Source organism: Mytilus galloprovincialis, chromosome 10, assembly GCF_965363235.1.
Source record: "Mytilus galloprovincialis chromosome 10, xbMytGall1.hap1.1, whole genome shotgun sequence".
Taxonomy (NCBI): domain Eukaryota; kingdom Metazoa; phylum Mollusca; class Bivalvia; order Mytilida; family Mytilidae; genus Mytilus; species Mytilus galloprovincialis.
The window spans coordinates 11,777,297-11,793,502 of NC_134847.1; the positions used below are offsets into that span (position 1 = coordinate 11,777,297).

Genomic DNA, 16,206 nt, shown 5'->3' on the forward strand with positions numbered 1-16,206 from the left:
CCACATCACCGCGTATTGAACGACCAAAATCAACCCCCTCATCTGATAGCAACCCCAAAAAACGATCCCGCACAGGTTCAACTCCGAAGGCTCATTACTAGGATTGCCGAGGAGCGCAACATATTGACAGTTCGACACTAATTGATAAACCAGATAATAAATATGTAAACATTGCTGAAAATAATATAAATAGTATTTGTAATGAAACTTTGTGTAATGATGAAACATTTGAACAGATTAATTGTATTTTTGAAAATTTAAACGTTCATGTAAATATTGATGTTGATGAACATATTACTAGAAATAATGAAAACATAAGTGCGTGTTTATCAGGTGAATCTGCCTATTTGTCAAAAAATAGTATTACAGACAAAAAAGCTATTGATCTTTTATATGTTAACTGTTGTGGCCTAAAACATAGACTACAATATCCAGAATTTGAAAGTTTAATCCGAAAACATGATGTTGTTTGCTTTGTTGAATCAAAAACTGACGATATGGATGATATTCATTTATCTGGTTACACATTAAAATTCAAAAATAGACGTAAAATATCAAGAGTTAAATCAGGTGGCATTGTAATCGGGTATAGAGAAAATCTTAATAACTCTATAGAAGTGATTGAAACAAATAGTAAATTTGTTCTATGGTGTAAAATTTCAAAATTTTTAAATAACGAGGATATACTTTTCGGAGTGGTCTATATCCCACCAGAATATACATCATACTCCTCCCCTGATGCATTCAATGAAATTGAAAATGAATACTTAGAATTTTCTACAACATTTGAACATATTTTTATTATTGGTGATTTTAACGCACGTACCTCAAATGAGAAAGATTATGTATTTATTGATGAAAAAGATATTAGTATTGATTTGGAGTGTGTATCTATAAATGATGTATGTAACTTAGAATTGTATAATATACCCAGAGATCGTATTAGTATGGATAAAGGGAAAACACGTTACGGTAATAATCTGCTTGACTTATGTAAATGTAACAACTTATTCATTATGAATGGTAGACTGGGAAATGATAAAACTGGGAAATTTACCTGCAGAAATGCTAGTGTTGTAGACTATTGTTTGAGTAATGTTAACGTTTTAGAAAAACTTATTGATTTTGATGTATTAGAATTTTCACACTTGTATTCAGATGTTCATTGACCATTGTATTTACGCTTAGAAAGCAACTCATTGGTCACAGATTGTAATAAACAGGACAGTCTTAATGTTCAGCCAAGACAAAAGATTAATAAATGGGATCATAAAATGGTACCTGAATTTAGAGCTAATATAAATGTTGATAGATTAGACAGGTTGTTACGTAATTTGAAAAGTGTGAATTTAGAAAAAGTTGATGATAACAATGTCAACGCATTTGTAAATGAGATTGGATTACTTGTTTTAGAGTCTGCTAAGACGACGTTTGGAACACGAACTGATAAACCAAAAAAGCGAGCCCCTAAAAAGAAGGGAGACAAGCCATGGTTTAATTATGATTGCAAAGGAGTAAGTTCGGTAAGGGCCATATTTGGCCCCAATTATAAAGTTCATAGTAACAAGACAATAAATGTTTTAAGTTGCCTTAAAGATATGTGAGAAAGTTTAACAGAACTGTTTTTGTCAAAATTTTATTCTAACACGTTGATTTTTACATCCCAAATAGGTCAAAATAAAGGGCTTTGGTGAAATTTGACAAAAACAGCTAGATTTCAACCAATTTAAGGACCAGGAAAGATAGAGCGCAGGCGTCGACAAACTTAATATTCAAATAAAACATGTGAAATGTCTTCACAAACATTATATTAACAGATCTTTGTTGTCGACGTATGCGCTCTATGTTTCCTGTCTAATAATCTATGGGAAATTTACCCATTTTCATTGATTTTTTCGTGAAAAATCAATATGAGTACAACTTGTGACGTCATAATGAAACGCAAAAACGTAAAATTTTCAACAAAATGGCTTATTTCCTATCTAGACTCAGTGGCGGATTTACCGGGGGGGGGGGCACAAGGGGCACGTGCCCCCCCAGTTGATGTCACGAAAATATTTTTTAATCACATTATTTTCTTGCGACACAATCTAATTATCTAGAGATGCCAGATGTGCGGAAATGTGAATTACCTCACAGCTTGATTTGACTTCCTTACGAGTTGGTTAATTGGCTTTAGTTTCAACATGTGTGATTTATTACCCCTTTACAATTTATCGATCAGCAGCGTGTAAATATTGACAGTTATGTGTAATGTCTATTTCCAAAAGCTTTTATATTAACTACTTGCCGATTGGTGAAATCTCTGATAAAAAAAGATATGACAAATCAAAATAGTTCTTTCATAATAAATAAATAAAAATAGATGTTTATTGTCTATAAACACGTGCTGTTTGTTGATATATAGATACGGCGATGTTAAAACAAAAATTGCAATTATAAATTAATGAGAAAAATGATCAACAACTGAATTATGAAGAGACAAATATCCATCCAGAGTTTTTTTGGGAGTTCCTCAAAACGACCGAAAAGTGTTGAAACTCCAACCACAAGAATTGAAGACTTTACAAATGCCGAATCAGCCGTAAATGAAAGGTAATTGAATATTTTCACTTTCTTTAGTAATCATTAAATTCTCATTTTTCATCCTTTTGTAAAAACGGAAGAACGTACAAAACAATTTGTTTAATAGAAATTCACCGTATCATGAGGGTCTAGATGGGATAAAAGAATAAAAATTCAGAAAATGTCAAAAAAATGTGTGCAAAATGTGCCAAAAAAATGTTTATTCAGAATAAAAAGGTGGAAAAGTATAAAGAATATCTGTGGAAGATAACTTGATTAGGTCATACACTACTGATTATAAAAATGAAGGATGAATGTACGGGGGAAAAATATAATTGCTGAAAAAAAAATGATAGTTCATTTATTTTATAGAAATTACTTGTCATATAATAAACTGTAATAAAATATTTATTCATGTGTGCAAAATCTTTTCAAAATTTCTTTCAGTCAAAAAGCTGTTGAACAATCAGAGTCCGACACCAGGTCCCAGTGCCTAACTCCAAATGATGTTACTTCTTGGTTTGGTAGAACTTTAAATAATGATGAGAAATATACAATCTACACAAAAGGTGTGACTATTCCTGATACTTTCAAGTTCCCATCTACAAAAATAGCTGATAAAAACAGATGCTTTCGGAAAGAATGGATCTCCAAGTATCCAGGCTTAGTTTATAGCATAGAGGAGGATGGAGCATACTGTCTGCATTGTGTTTTATTCGAGAAGGAACCTGAAAAAAGAGGCAAACTTGTCAATGCCCCTTTCAAAAACTGGAAAAAGGCATTGGAAGTATTTGATGAACATTTTTGGGGGAAAAGTACCAAAAGTTTAAAACGAGGAGGTACAGGATATCAAAGACATATGCAGTGTGTAACAAAAGGAGAAATGTTTCTTCAGCAGATCAATCGACAGACTAATGTACACCTGACCCTGAATCATGGTTTAGAGAGCCGCAAGGAGAAAAATTTGATGGTTTTGGAATCAATTGTAAAGACCGTCCTTATTTGTGGAAGGCAGAACTTTGCTCTTTGAGGCCACAGAGATGATGCAAAGCACATTGTAAATGGAAATACTGCAAATATTGGAAATTTTCAAGCACTTTTAAATTTGGACTTCAGAATAGATGCTGGTGATAAATTTCTTGTAGAACATTTCAAAACCGCCCCCAAAAATGCTACATACAGGTCAAAGACTGTTCAAAATGAAATTATTGACATTATAGGAAATATCATTAGGACAAAAATAATCAAAGACATATCAGACAGTGGAGGGATGTTTTCTGTATCTGCAGATGAAGCTAGAGATGTATCCAACACTGAACAGTTAGCCGTGTGTCTACGTTTTGTTGATTTGGCAGGTAATAACTAATATATCAACTAATGCATGTACACTGGTTAATCATTTATAATCTATTGTTTCAAACTTTAAAAAAAATATACATTGAATATATATGTCAAATACAGCTGTTCATGCATGTGTTATCTGCAACTATTATCTGTTTTCACATGTAAATTATATGTGCAGGTATAAGATATAAAATAACAGTAAAAAAAATAATTAAATAATTTTGAATTAAATATCTATTTAAAAGGTGTCATTAGAGAAGAGTTTGTTGACTTCATAGAAGTGAGCGAAGATACAAGTGGAGAAAGAATATCCAATGAGCTTCTGAAGCTGCTTCCAGAAATGGGACTAGATTTAAATCTGATGAGGAGCCAATGCTATGACGGTGCAGGTAAATCTCATTTAATATACCTCAGTGTGTTGACAGACGAATTTGTTTAATGATAAATATACTGTAACAGTAAGCATAGTTTTGTTACAATTTTGACATGCTCTCAAATTCATTGCTCCTGTCATTGTATGTTTTAAATGATATTTGCACATTCACATATATATATATATATATACTTTTTCTCCAGGTAATATGACTGGACATTTGAAAGGAGTTGGTCCCAGAATTCAAAGGATATACCCAAAGGCATTACACTTTTGGTGTACAGCTCACCAGCTAAACAGATGTATAGTTGCTGCTGCTAACATTCCATGTGTCAGGAATATGATGGGAACTGCAGATAAGGTATACAATTAATGCTTTTCTATTAAATCCTCATATGATAATATTATAATTTTGTTTTGGTCATATACCAGTAATTAAATGTGCAACACATGTATTGCTTAATTATTTTAATCAAACTATAAGTCTTTATCTTTGATAGGTAGTCAAGTTCTTCAATTGGTCTCCTAAAAGGCAATCATTTCTAGAGGACCAGCTCCAACATTATAGAAATGAAACCAAAAGAATGAAATTGAAGGAGTTATGCAGAACCAGATGGGTGGAGAGACATGATGCTTTTGAGATTTTTTGGGATTTCCTTCCAGCAATAATAGAAACCATGGAAAAGATCAAATCAGTGGACAAATGCCCAGTTGCCATAAGTGACACACAAAGTCTAGAAAACAACATAACATCCTTTCAATTTCTAGTCTCCCTGCTTGTGACAATGAGATTTATTGGATACCTGAAACAACTTAGTACATCACTTCAAGGTAACTGTCTAAGGGAAACAACTCTTATTTAATTTGATATTGTAAAAAAGCAAAACAAAAACAGAAACTATTTTTTTCATCAATTTATTTACATTACAAAAAGAACATGTTACCAACAACATCATATTGTTATTAGAATTCAAAATCATAAACACAAAGTTAAACATGCTGATTGATTTTGTCATTAACTATTAGAAAAAAGGGAGATAACTCAAATACTGTTTCACAGATCTGACTAATTAGTAAATTTTCTTTAGGTAGAGCTGTTGATGTTGTGAGTGCCCTTGAGTCAGTGAGCCTTGTCAGTCAAGGAAGCTTTACAGGATGTGAGAGACAATATTGGTGAATTCCATGCTAAGTGGTATTCACAAATATTGAAGATGGCAGATGATCTAGATGTAACCCCATCTAAACCAAGAACATGTGGCAGGCAGACAACAAGATCAAATGTGCCATGTGAATCAACAGAGGATTATTACAAGAAAACCATTGCTATCCCTCTGCTTGATCACATGTTAACAGAAATGAATTCCAGGTTTGGTGACCTGCAAATCAAGGCATCCATGGGACTTCAGGTAATACCTGCCATGATTGGTCAATCCTCAACTACTGATTTTGAGTATTTTGTGGATGATTTACCATCTCCTTCAACACTGGAGCAAGAGATGCATATGTGGAAATTAAAATGGGCAAATGAGTTTGATCCACCTTCAGATATTATCACAGCATTACAAAACTGTAGCTCAATCATATTTCCTAATGTGCACCAAATTTTGAAAATTTGTGGAACATTTCCAGTAACCTCATGTGAATGTGAGAGAAGTATCAGTAGACTGAGACTTGTGAAGACATACTTACGATCAACAATGTCAACAAGTAGATTATCTTCTCTTATCATGATGTATGCTCATAGGAACATGACTGTAAATCCAAAGGAGGTGGTGATGCAGTATGCAAGGAGAAATCCAAGGAGAATAGTGCTACCAGACATTCTTGTTGATTAACTTTATTGAACATACTTTAATGTACACATGCTTAGTATGCCTCTTGTTTGAATTAACATATATAAATAGATTAACAACTCTTTAAAAATATTTTCATGGTGCCCCCCCCCCCAGTCATCAAGGTTCTGGATCCGCCCCTGCTAGTCACTGTATAAGCTATAATTTATTGTGATATTAGTCAATAAATCCGAATTTGAAATTGACGCTAAAAATGGGGGCCATTTTAGGACCTTACCGAACATAACTTTAGAAAGCTTAAGCGCAGGCTCAAATTTTCACCTTCGCTTTTATTGTACAACGAAGTTAAAGATTCTGAGAGGAAATATAAAAAAGTGATGGACAAAGCCATAAAAACTCATAGACGTGATATGGCTAAAAAATTAAAAAATCTCAGATCTCAAAATTCAAAAGAGTATTGGGATATTTTAAATAAGCGGGAACACACGAAACAACCGGACATTAATTTTGATAATTTACTTAATTTTTTCAGAGATCTAAATTCAGGCACCCCCGATCCTATTGAGTTATCAAATGTAGACCAAGATGCTTAAGATGATTTAAATGGTACAATTAATGGTCCAATTACAAAGGACGAGATTATGAATTGTATTAAGAAACTAAAAAGTAACAAAGCCTGTGGCGACGATATTATTATAAATGAATATATTAAATCTTCTAGTGATTTTTTAATTGATGTATATGTTGAATTGTTTAACTTAGTTTTTAGAACTGGTATTATACCAGAATCGTGGGTAATTGGCACGATCAAACCATTTTATAAGAATAAGGGAAACAAATTTGATCCAAAAAACTATAGACCAATCACAATTGTCAGTTGTGTTGGGAAATTATTCACTTCGAAACTTTAGAAAGCTTAAGCGCAGGCTCAAATTTTCACCTTCGCTTTTATTGTACAACGAAGTTAAAGATTCTGAGAGGAAATATAAAAAAGTGATGGACAAAGCCATAAAAACTCATAGACGTGATATGGCTAAAAAATTAAAAAATCTCAGATCTCAAAATTCAAAAGAGTATTGGGATATTTTAAATAAGCGGGAACACACGAAACAACCGGACATTAATTTTGATAATTTACTTAATTTTTTCAGAGATCTAAATTCAGGCACCCCCGATCCTATTGAGTTATCAAATGTAGACCAAGATGCTTAAGATGATTTAAATGGTACAATTAATGGTCCAATTACAAAGGACGAGATTATGAATTGTATTAAGAAACTAAAAAGTAACAAAGCCTGTGGCGACGATATTATTATAAATGAATATATTAAATCTTCTAGTGATTTTTTAATTGATGTATATGTTGAATTGTTTAACTTAGTTTTTAGAACTGGTATTATACCAGAATCGTGGGTAATTGGCACGATCAAACCATTTTATAAGAATAAGGGAAACAAATTTGATCCAAAAAACTATAGACCAATCACAATTGTCAGTTGTGTTGGGAAATTATTCACTTCGATTTTATGTAATAGATTATCAAATTTTTCCGATGAATTTTTATTAATAAATGAAAATCAGTTTGGATTTAGAAGTGGCTATTCAACAGTCGATTGCATATTTATACTGCACTCTTTCTTTGAAATTTTGAAATTAAAAAAGAAAAAAATGTTTTGTGCATTTGTAGATTTTGAAAAAGCGTTTGACACAGTCAGAAGAGACGCATTATGGTATAAGATGTTATTGAATAACATAAATGGTCATATGTATAACATAATTCATAAGATGTATGATAATATTAAGTCATGTTTATCTTATAATGGCAATATATCAGATTATTTTTCATGCAATATTGGCCTACGACAAGGGGGAAACTTATCTCCTTTTCTGTTCTCACTTTTCTTAAATGATTTGGAAATTTTTTTTTATCAACGAGAACTTGATTGGTTTGAACACTATTGAAGATGCACTCGAGGAAAAATTAGATATTTATGTTAAATTGTTCGCAATCCTCTATGCAGATGATACTGTGCTAATGGCGGAATCGGCCAAAAATCTTCAATTATTGCTAGATAAATTCCACTCATATTGTGATGTCTGGAAAATGAAAGTTAATGTAGAAAAAACAAAAATTGTAATTTTTAGTAATGGAAGACAACCCAAAAATCTCAGTTTTACATATGATAACTCTGTTATAGATATCGTTCAAGAATTCAACTATCTTGGGATCTATTTTTCACGAAATGGGACATTTAAACACTGTAGAAAACGCTTAGCAGAAAAAGCTACAAAGGCAATGTATGAGGTAATCAAAAAGGGGAGAAAACATGGGTTATCTATTAGTTGTCAATTAGATTTATTTGACAAGTTAGTGAAACCGGTCTTATTGTACGGTTGTGAAATTTGGGGGTTTGGGAATAACGACATTTTGGAGAAAGTTCAATTAAAATTCTGTAAGCTTCTTCTGCACCTAAAGTCTTCTACCCCAAATTGCGTAATATATGGTGAACTTGGACGATATCCCATCAATTTAGATATTAAAGTCCGTATGGTATCATTTTGGGTGAAATTAGTATGTGGTAAACCGACTAAATTATCAGCGACCATTTATAAACTACTGTATAAGCTGTCAAATGAAAATGATGTAAAATTTAGATGGTTAAACCATGTTGAATCTATTTTTAATGAAACGGGATTATCTTTTGTGTGGTTGTCTCAAACATGTTTTAGTGACATTTGGCTAAAGAATACAACCAGAACATCACTCCAAGATCAGTTTCAACAAACATGGTTTTCAAATGTGCAAGCATGTTCGAAGACATTAAATTATCGAATTTTTAAGGATACTTTTGGGTTTGAGAACTATTTTGATATTTTAGAATTTCGTGATATTTATACGTTATGCAAATTTAGAACCATCAATCATAAATTACCCATCGAGATAGGGAGATGGACAAATATTCAGAGAGATAGACGAATTTGTAAATTATGTAACTCTAAAGAACTTGGAGATGAGTATCATTATGTTATGATGTGCACAGAGATGTCAGAAAAAAGAAACGAATGTATTGATAAAAAATATGTAAATCGTCCAAATATAATTATGTTTAAGAAAATTATGAATTTAAATATAAAATCTAAATTGAGAAAGCTGTGTACTTTCATTAGATTTATAAATTCCCATGTGTGCCCTCCTGGCTAAATACTATCAGTATAATTGTAAATAGTGTACATATTTTGCTCTGTGTATTCATGTATTTATGTCTATTATTGATGTCATGTAGTGTCTGTATACCATTGTAATTGCAAAGGTTTGACAGAATAAAGATATATATATAGTCCTCTAAACGTGTTGACAGTCTTTTAAGTTGTGCTTATTAATGTGAGTAATCATTTATCCATGCATAACCAAGTACTTATTGAAGTCAACACCTGTGCAATTAAGTGAAACAGTTACTGAAAAATTAGAATTTGAACTTGCTGTCAGTTCATTAATAACGATTGTTAGTGATGTGATTAGTTCTTCCATAAGAAAAAGCCTTTCTCATGTAGCACATTCTCTATATATACCGATCAATTTTACCCAAGATTGTCTCTGATGCTTACCAAACTGCCAAACTCCAGAACTAACTAGATATTGTGACACCTTACAATTCAGACACAGTGGGGCCAAGGGATATGAAATATAGAGTTTAGCTCTGAACTCAATTTAGGAAATGTTTTTATATCTGCTGCAGGAAAATTGAAGTCTATGTTAAGACTTTCAGAATTACACCAAGGTGTGTCTGAAAATATCAAGGATACATTAAAAGAAGAACAATTACTTCACCCTGCCACCAGTGCTCTTATGAGCTATGTCCTCGATTTGGTATTTCTATGGAAATGATGCCCACATAGCTTGTTAATAGATATAGGAAGATGTGGTATGAGTGCCAATGATACAACACACCATCCAAGGCCCCATTTTTAAAAGTAAACCATTAAAGGTCACGGTCCGGTCTTCAACACGGAGCCTAGGCTCAAAAATCCATTTGTTAGTTAATTAATGAAAAATAACACAAAGGCGCTTCTGAACCGTATATAGTCCCTAAAGATAACAAAAATTCGTAAATGTATGGCTATAACAAAATCAATCCTTTCTATTGCAACATTTGCCCGGTTACATTTGGGCTTGGCAGTGCAGACACATCATGCATATGAATATGGGAATATGGGTCATGAACATTATCGAAACTTTGTACTCACATTTCTTTTGTGTTTCCTATGCAAAGGTTAGACTATATCTGACGAGTTTGACCGAATCATGACGGTATTTACGCTCCAGATAGCATTTGTACTCAAAAACTGTGTTTGCTTTGCACAAACTCTGTCCTGCGCCGAACTTGTTCTTATAAAAAAAAAAGGGAAGTGTCTTGTAATGCTAATACGCGTACTGAATCCGCATATGATGACTACGAGATTGATTCATGTCCCTATTTTATGAATACTTGAGCTATTTGTGTCGCTTTTAAAAGTTATATAAGGATCATGACTGATTTTAAATTACAACATTAGAAAATTGGCATTGAATTGTATAATTTGTCATCCTTCCCTTAAAAAATGAATGAGTTAACTTTTTTACCAGGAGTATCACACTAAAAGAATGTTCATGCATCAAACTGACTTTGTTTTACACTCAATTTTTTTTCAAACCTCGCATTCGCCTCGGGTGACTATAGTATATTTTGTGTTATAACTGCTCCGTCCAGACTTTGCAAATACACAATATGTATTTATATATAACTAGATATTAATTTTCACAAAATACACAACCTTTAAGATGCAAAATTAAAAACCATGTTTCAGCGCTTGAATTTAGTTTTTTTCAAAGATAAAAAAAAAATTGAAATAATTTGATAAACTGGTGTTTTATACTTTAGAAAATAATTCTGTAATATACTATAGTGAAATACTATACACAATATGAAAGTTTATGGATGTGAAAAGGTCAAGGCCACTTCTTCTTTTGCTATGTCTTAAATGGAAAATAATCAGAAGGTTCCAAATCAACGCTATTTTGTAATGGCAGCTCTTCATATAAGTAGTCAAATGTGTCGTTTTAACATCGTTTATAGCATATGCTTATGATTGAACCGTTTTTGTAGCATTCTTTTGAATAAATATCAGAATATTTCTCCTTTTTGTCCTTGTGGTTGAAATATTGATATTTTTTTGTCTGACCTTTGACCTCAATTTCACAAAATTGTGACCACTCTGGATTTTTACGACCCAACTTTTCTTATTGTACACGTTTTCCTCTTTCATCGATATATAATTTAGGTGTGTGTTCTTCCGGACCATTAAAGTTTAAAAAAACGAACTCTGGTTGCAGTACTAATAGGGGACAGGAGAAAATAGTCAGCATGGAAATTAAAAGGACATACATGTACATTGTATGAATGCTTATAAAACTACTGCCTACAAAGCCTACATTTACCAAATATCATTGACAAGGGTACAATCAGTGATTAATCTTTACCTGACCCAATCACAAACATGACAAAAAGTAAAATTACTTAATTGTTAATCAAAACTTCGTTGACAATTATACCACATACTGTTATCTTTAAATCTAATTCTAGCTGTATTACAACAATTTGTATGGAATTTCAAACTAAGAAGAAAGTAATTTCTGTCTGTGTTGGGGTCATACTGTCTCAGTGCCATACATCAAATCTTATGCTAAACATGCTATATATAAGAATCTTTAGTCTAATTACTAATACTGTGAATATTCCATCACTAGTTTTCAAGTTTATATAATTAAAATGTGTGAGTAAATTTATTCCCAAGATAATTATAATTATTAAACAATGCCAGGACAATAAACATGATAAATGTAAGATTTATAATTGCAGTTACAGAAAATCATGGATACAAATAATGCATTGTAATACCATCATTTAAATAAATTTATATTTTTTTTATGCCAAACATTTACAATTATCATGATTATATATACATGATATATGACCAATTTTAATTTTGACAAGAACATGAAGAAATGAAAACATTGCAAAATTTTTACACGAGATACACATCTACATGTACAACATGTATACATGTATGTACAAAATGGCAAAGAAAATACCCATAATTATTTTGTTCAAACATTATGTGGCTGTTATAAAGAGATTTTGCTCATTATTAAAGCCCAACATCAATATGACTTTTAGATGAACAACAACTGCATGATAAAAACACTGTATTATGCTTTTGAACTTTTTGTACACCTGTATTCAGTGTTTATATGAAATGAGATTGAAAAATTATAAATCATGATAAAATATGATTTTCTTGTTCGCTCATGTCTCTGCAGGTGGACAATATACATGTATATATAACTATTTGTTCCCTGAAGGAGAGTTGTTACATTGGCAATCATTTTTTTTTCTTCAAATGTCATATTCTTACTTTTATAATTACATGTACATGTAACTCAAATCAGTGGTGCATCATCAGTGAATTTTATGCCTACATGCATATGTATATCGCATGTACATTATATCATATGTATATCGCACGTATATCTGTAGGTAGGATTTATGTTTAAATCAAATTACTTTATCTTATAATTACTCTGTGTCATGCCAGTAATTGCCAAAAAAATAACAAAACACTCATATTATAGTCTTATAAATGAATATATTTCCTTCTTTCCAATTCAACTGAATATCATACATGTCATATGTTTATCTGCAGATCTCTTATAAACTACTTGGTTAGATATTGCAGATGTTTTGAAATATTTCACGAAAGAGACCACAAATTAAATCCATGAAACTGTTGAAACACATTTTTTTTAAATGTAATCCTTTTTTGAAACTCAAATTGTAAGAAAATTCTCAAGTCTCCAAACTGCCTGTATTTAGAATTCATTTTTTAAAACTGAGGTAAAAGCTCTCTCCGATGGTAAACATTAACTTTAATGATACATGATGATGAAAAAGAAGCTAAATTGTCCACTTAATATTCCTCTGTCTCACAGCATTAAAACACTAATTCAATTGGGTCTTGAAACAGTCAATGCTTCTGCTTAGTACATGATATAGAATTGCTGTCTTTTTCTACTTTTCATTGAAATATTTGGTGGCTTTCCAAACAAATTTTAATCAGATTTTCCGTATTAAATGCTCATGATGAGTTATAAATAAGCAACTTTCTACTGCTGTCTCGGTGCAGGTCATCATTGCTGAAATATGAAAATGCAAATATAATATTTATATATATATTAAATGAAATGTTTAACATGATATTTGTGATTAAAGTAATCAAAAGTAAGTGCAAACATATTTCTTCAAGACGTTACTGTTAAAATGCAAACAACATAATTCCCTGGTCTTTATTTAATAACATGAATAAAAAAATTGAGAAAGGAAATGGGGAATGTGTCAAAGCGATAACAACCCGACCATAGAGCAAACAACAACCGAAGGCCACCAATGGGTCTTCAATGTAGGGAGAAACTTCATTATAACATTTGAACAAGGATGTAATTTTCCACACACATTTTAATAAGGTGCACTACTTTGATAAAATTTTAAAATAAAATGAGTTATATGTATTGATTTCAGAATGTGAGTTCCTATTATTGCAATATCCAAAGTTGCCTTATAAACATGATAGGGGACGGTGCATTATTTATCAAGCAAGGGGGACCGGTGCAAATGGTAAGGGGACATGTACTTTTTTCAACGTGCAAAGTAGTGGGACCTGATGATTTTTCATTATCTTAATGCATGGGACATACACTTTTTCAAATGCTTAAGTAGTAAACATTTTATTTTAATTAGCCCAAAAATACACACAAGAAACATTCAAACAGAAACAGAATATGATAAACAATTTTAGTTTTGACTGGTGTAAATCAGCCCATCTAACTAAATTAAATATTGATCTTACAAAATTCAAGCTTATTAGGTAGTTTGATTTATTGCTGTGAAATGAAAGAATTTAATTTTACAATAGGTAAAAATAAAAATTATTATATGAATTCAGATAGGCATCTTTAATTTTTTTTAATAACTTTTTCAAATCAACTTGGATTATCATCAAACTATGCAGCTATCTTAGATATATATATTAAGCTTACTGAATCCCAGGTCATTTTGTTTTTTGTTGTATTGCTGTCGAATTCAAGAATTAAATTAATCTAGGTAAAAAAGCTAGAATTTGCATTTCGAACATTTTTATCTGTACATATTTCTAGGATTTAGTGCTTGTGCATAATAAAACGGACTTATTTTGCTCGAAATCCCACTTCCACCTCAACATTGGTGAGTAGGGGACCAAGACTAACGGAACGAGTACCTATACTTGTAAATAATTGAACTAATTATAAATAAATAAGTATTATTACCTGTATTTTACCTAAGTTTACCTGTCATAAAAATGCGCGCAATTGTAATCAAAGGCTGCGCGCAAACGTAATGATTTTTGCGCGCAAATGTAATGGTAATGCGCGCAAACGTAATGCACCGATAGAGATAGTACACTTTAATTATTTTAATAACTTTTTCAAATCAACTTGGATTTAACAATTAAATTGTAAAAAGTAAAAACACAAAAATACTGAACTCCGAGGAAAATTCAAAAAGGAAAATCAAAAATCAAAAGGCAAAATCAAAAGTCCAAACACATCAAACGAATGGATAACAACTGTCATATTCCTGACTTGGTACAGGCATTTTCTAATGTAGAAAATGGTGGATTGAACCTGGTTTTATAGCTAGCTAAACCTCTCACTTGTATGAAAGTCGCATCAAATTCCATTACATTGTCAACGATGCATGAACAAAACAAACATACTCAAAGAGTAAAAATGTCAAAAATAGGGGTACAACAGTCAATATTGTGTTATCATCTTAATATCACTACATAAACAACAAATGTAACAAAGTAGCACAAAAAGGCATACATCAAATTTAACATTCTCATTTTGCTTTACTTATACGGCTGAATTTATCTATGTAAAGTCTACCCATAAATGGAAGAAGGTTTTCATTACTGGTGTAAAATTGCGCGTTTGAAATTCGCACAGGTAGACATAAAAATAATTTTGTCGTATGACGGCATACATAAATGCAGACTCACGTAAAGTAGATATAACAAAAAACAGACTTACAGTAAAAATAATAAATAAAATAATGGTGTGGTTCAAAGTATGACGGGACACATAAGAACAGTTTCACGTCAAATACGGCTGAATTTATCTATGTAAAGTCTACCCATAAATGATAGAAGGTTTTCATTACTGGTGTAAAATTGCGCGTTTGAAATTCGCACAGGTAGACATAAAAATAATTTTGTCGTATGACGGCATACATAAATGCAGACTCACGTAAAGTAGATATAACAAAAACCAGATTTAACAGTAAAAGTAATAATAATAAATAAAATAATGGTGTGGTTCAAAGTATGACGGGATACATAAGTACAGTTTCACGTCAAATGTATATCATAAAAAACAGACTAAACAGAAAAATTAGTCTTATTGAATAAAATAGTTTAGTCATTCATAGTATGTCAAGATCCTTAAGTCAAAGTAATATCAATAAATGAAATAATTTTGCCGTTCAAAGTATGTGGTTTTACGTAACCACAGAGTCACTTCAAATGAATATCTAAAAAATAAAGTGTACTATCTCTATTTTGTTCGAACTGCAAATTCTAGCTTTTTTGACCTCAATTTGATGAGAAAGAGTTTCCTTTCATTGTATTTGTAATACTTAAAACAGAAATCATAAGAATATCTGGTTGATGTGGTTAAATACATTATATACTAGATAACTAGTTGTGTTTTACAAAGCTTTTGTATGCGATTCATAACAGAAAAGAAGATGATAATAAATGGTTGACAGCTAACATTTATGTAAATTGTACTTTTGTTAACGGTGGAATGATGGCCTTGAATTCGCTGAACACTTCAGATAAGAATGATTAACTTGCATTCGTAGAACACTAAAAAGGTCTAATTATACATAGAACACTTGTCATCAATTCGTCGAAAAATTAATGCTGACTTTCCAAATGCTGATGTGGCGAATTTTTAGTCGATTAAACTAATTTGCATCCTTGATGGTAAGTATAAAA

At 31.5% G+C, this 16,206-nt stretch overlaps 1 protein-coding gene across 1 annotated transcript; it reads left to right on the forward strand.

The window, feature by feature from the left end:
• The first annotated feature begins 3,681 nt into the window (after window positions 1-3,681).
• On the forward strand, window positions 3,682-5,145 carry LOC143048866 (52 kDa repressor of the inhibitor of the protein kinase-like). Its single transcript, XM_076222735.1, has 4 exons — window positions 3,682-3,920; window positions 4,155-4,298; window positions 4,486-4,643; window positions 4,783-5,145. The coding sequence occupies exons 1-4, from the start codon at window positions 3,836-3,838 to the stop codon at window positions 5,143-5,145; spliced, it is 750 nt and encodes a 249-aa protein (XP_076078850.1). The 5' UTR covers window positions 3,682-3,835.
• Window positions 5,146-16,206: the final 11,061 nt, after the last annotated feature.

Excerpts from the sequence above, each read along its gene's own strand:
- LOC143048866 (XM_076222735.1), top strand. The coding sequence starts at position 3,836 with ATGTTTTCTGTATCTGCAGATGAAGCTAGAGATGTATCCAACACTGAA. Across the intron at positions 3,921-4,154 it reads ACGTTTTGTTGATTTGGCAG|GTGTCATTAGAGAAGAGTTT; the intron begins GTAATAACTAAT and ends TCTATTTAAAAG. Across the intron at positions 4,644-4,782 it reads TGATGGGAACTGCAGATAAG|GTAGTCAAGTTCTTCAATTG; the intron begins GTATACAATTAA and ends TATCTTTGATAG.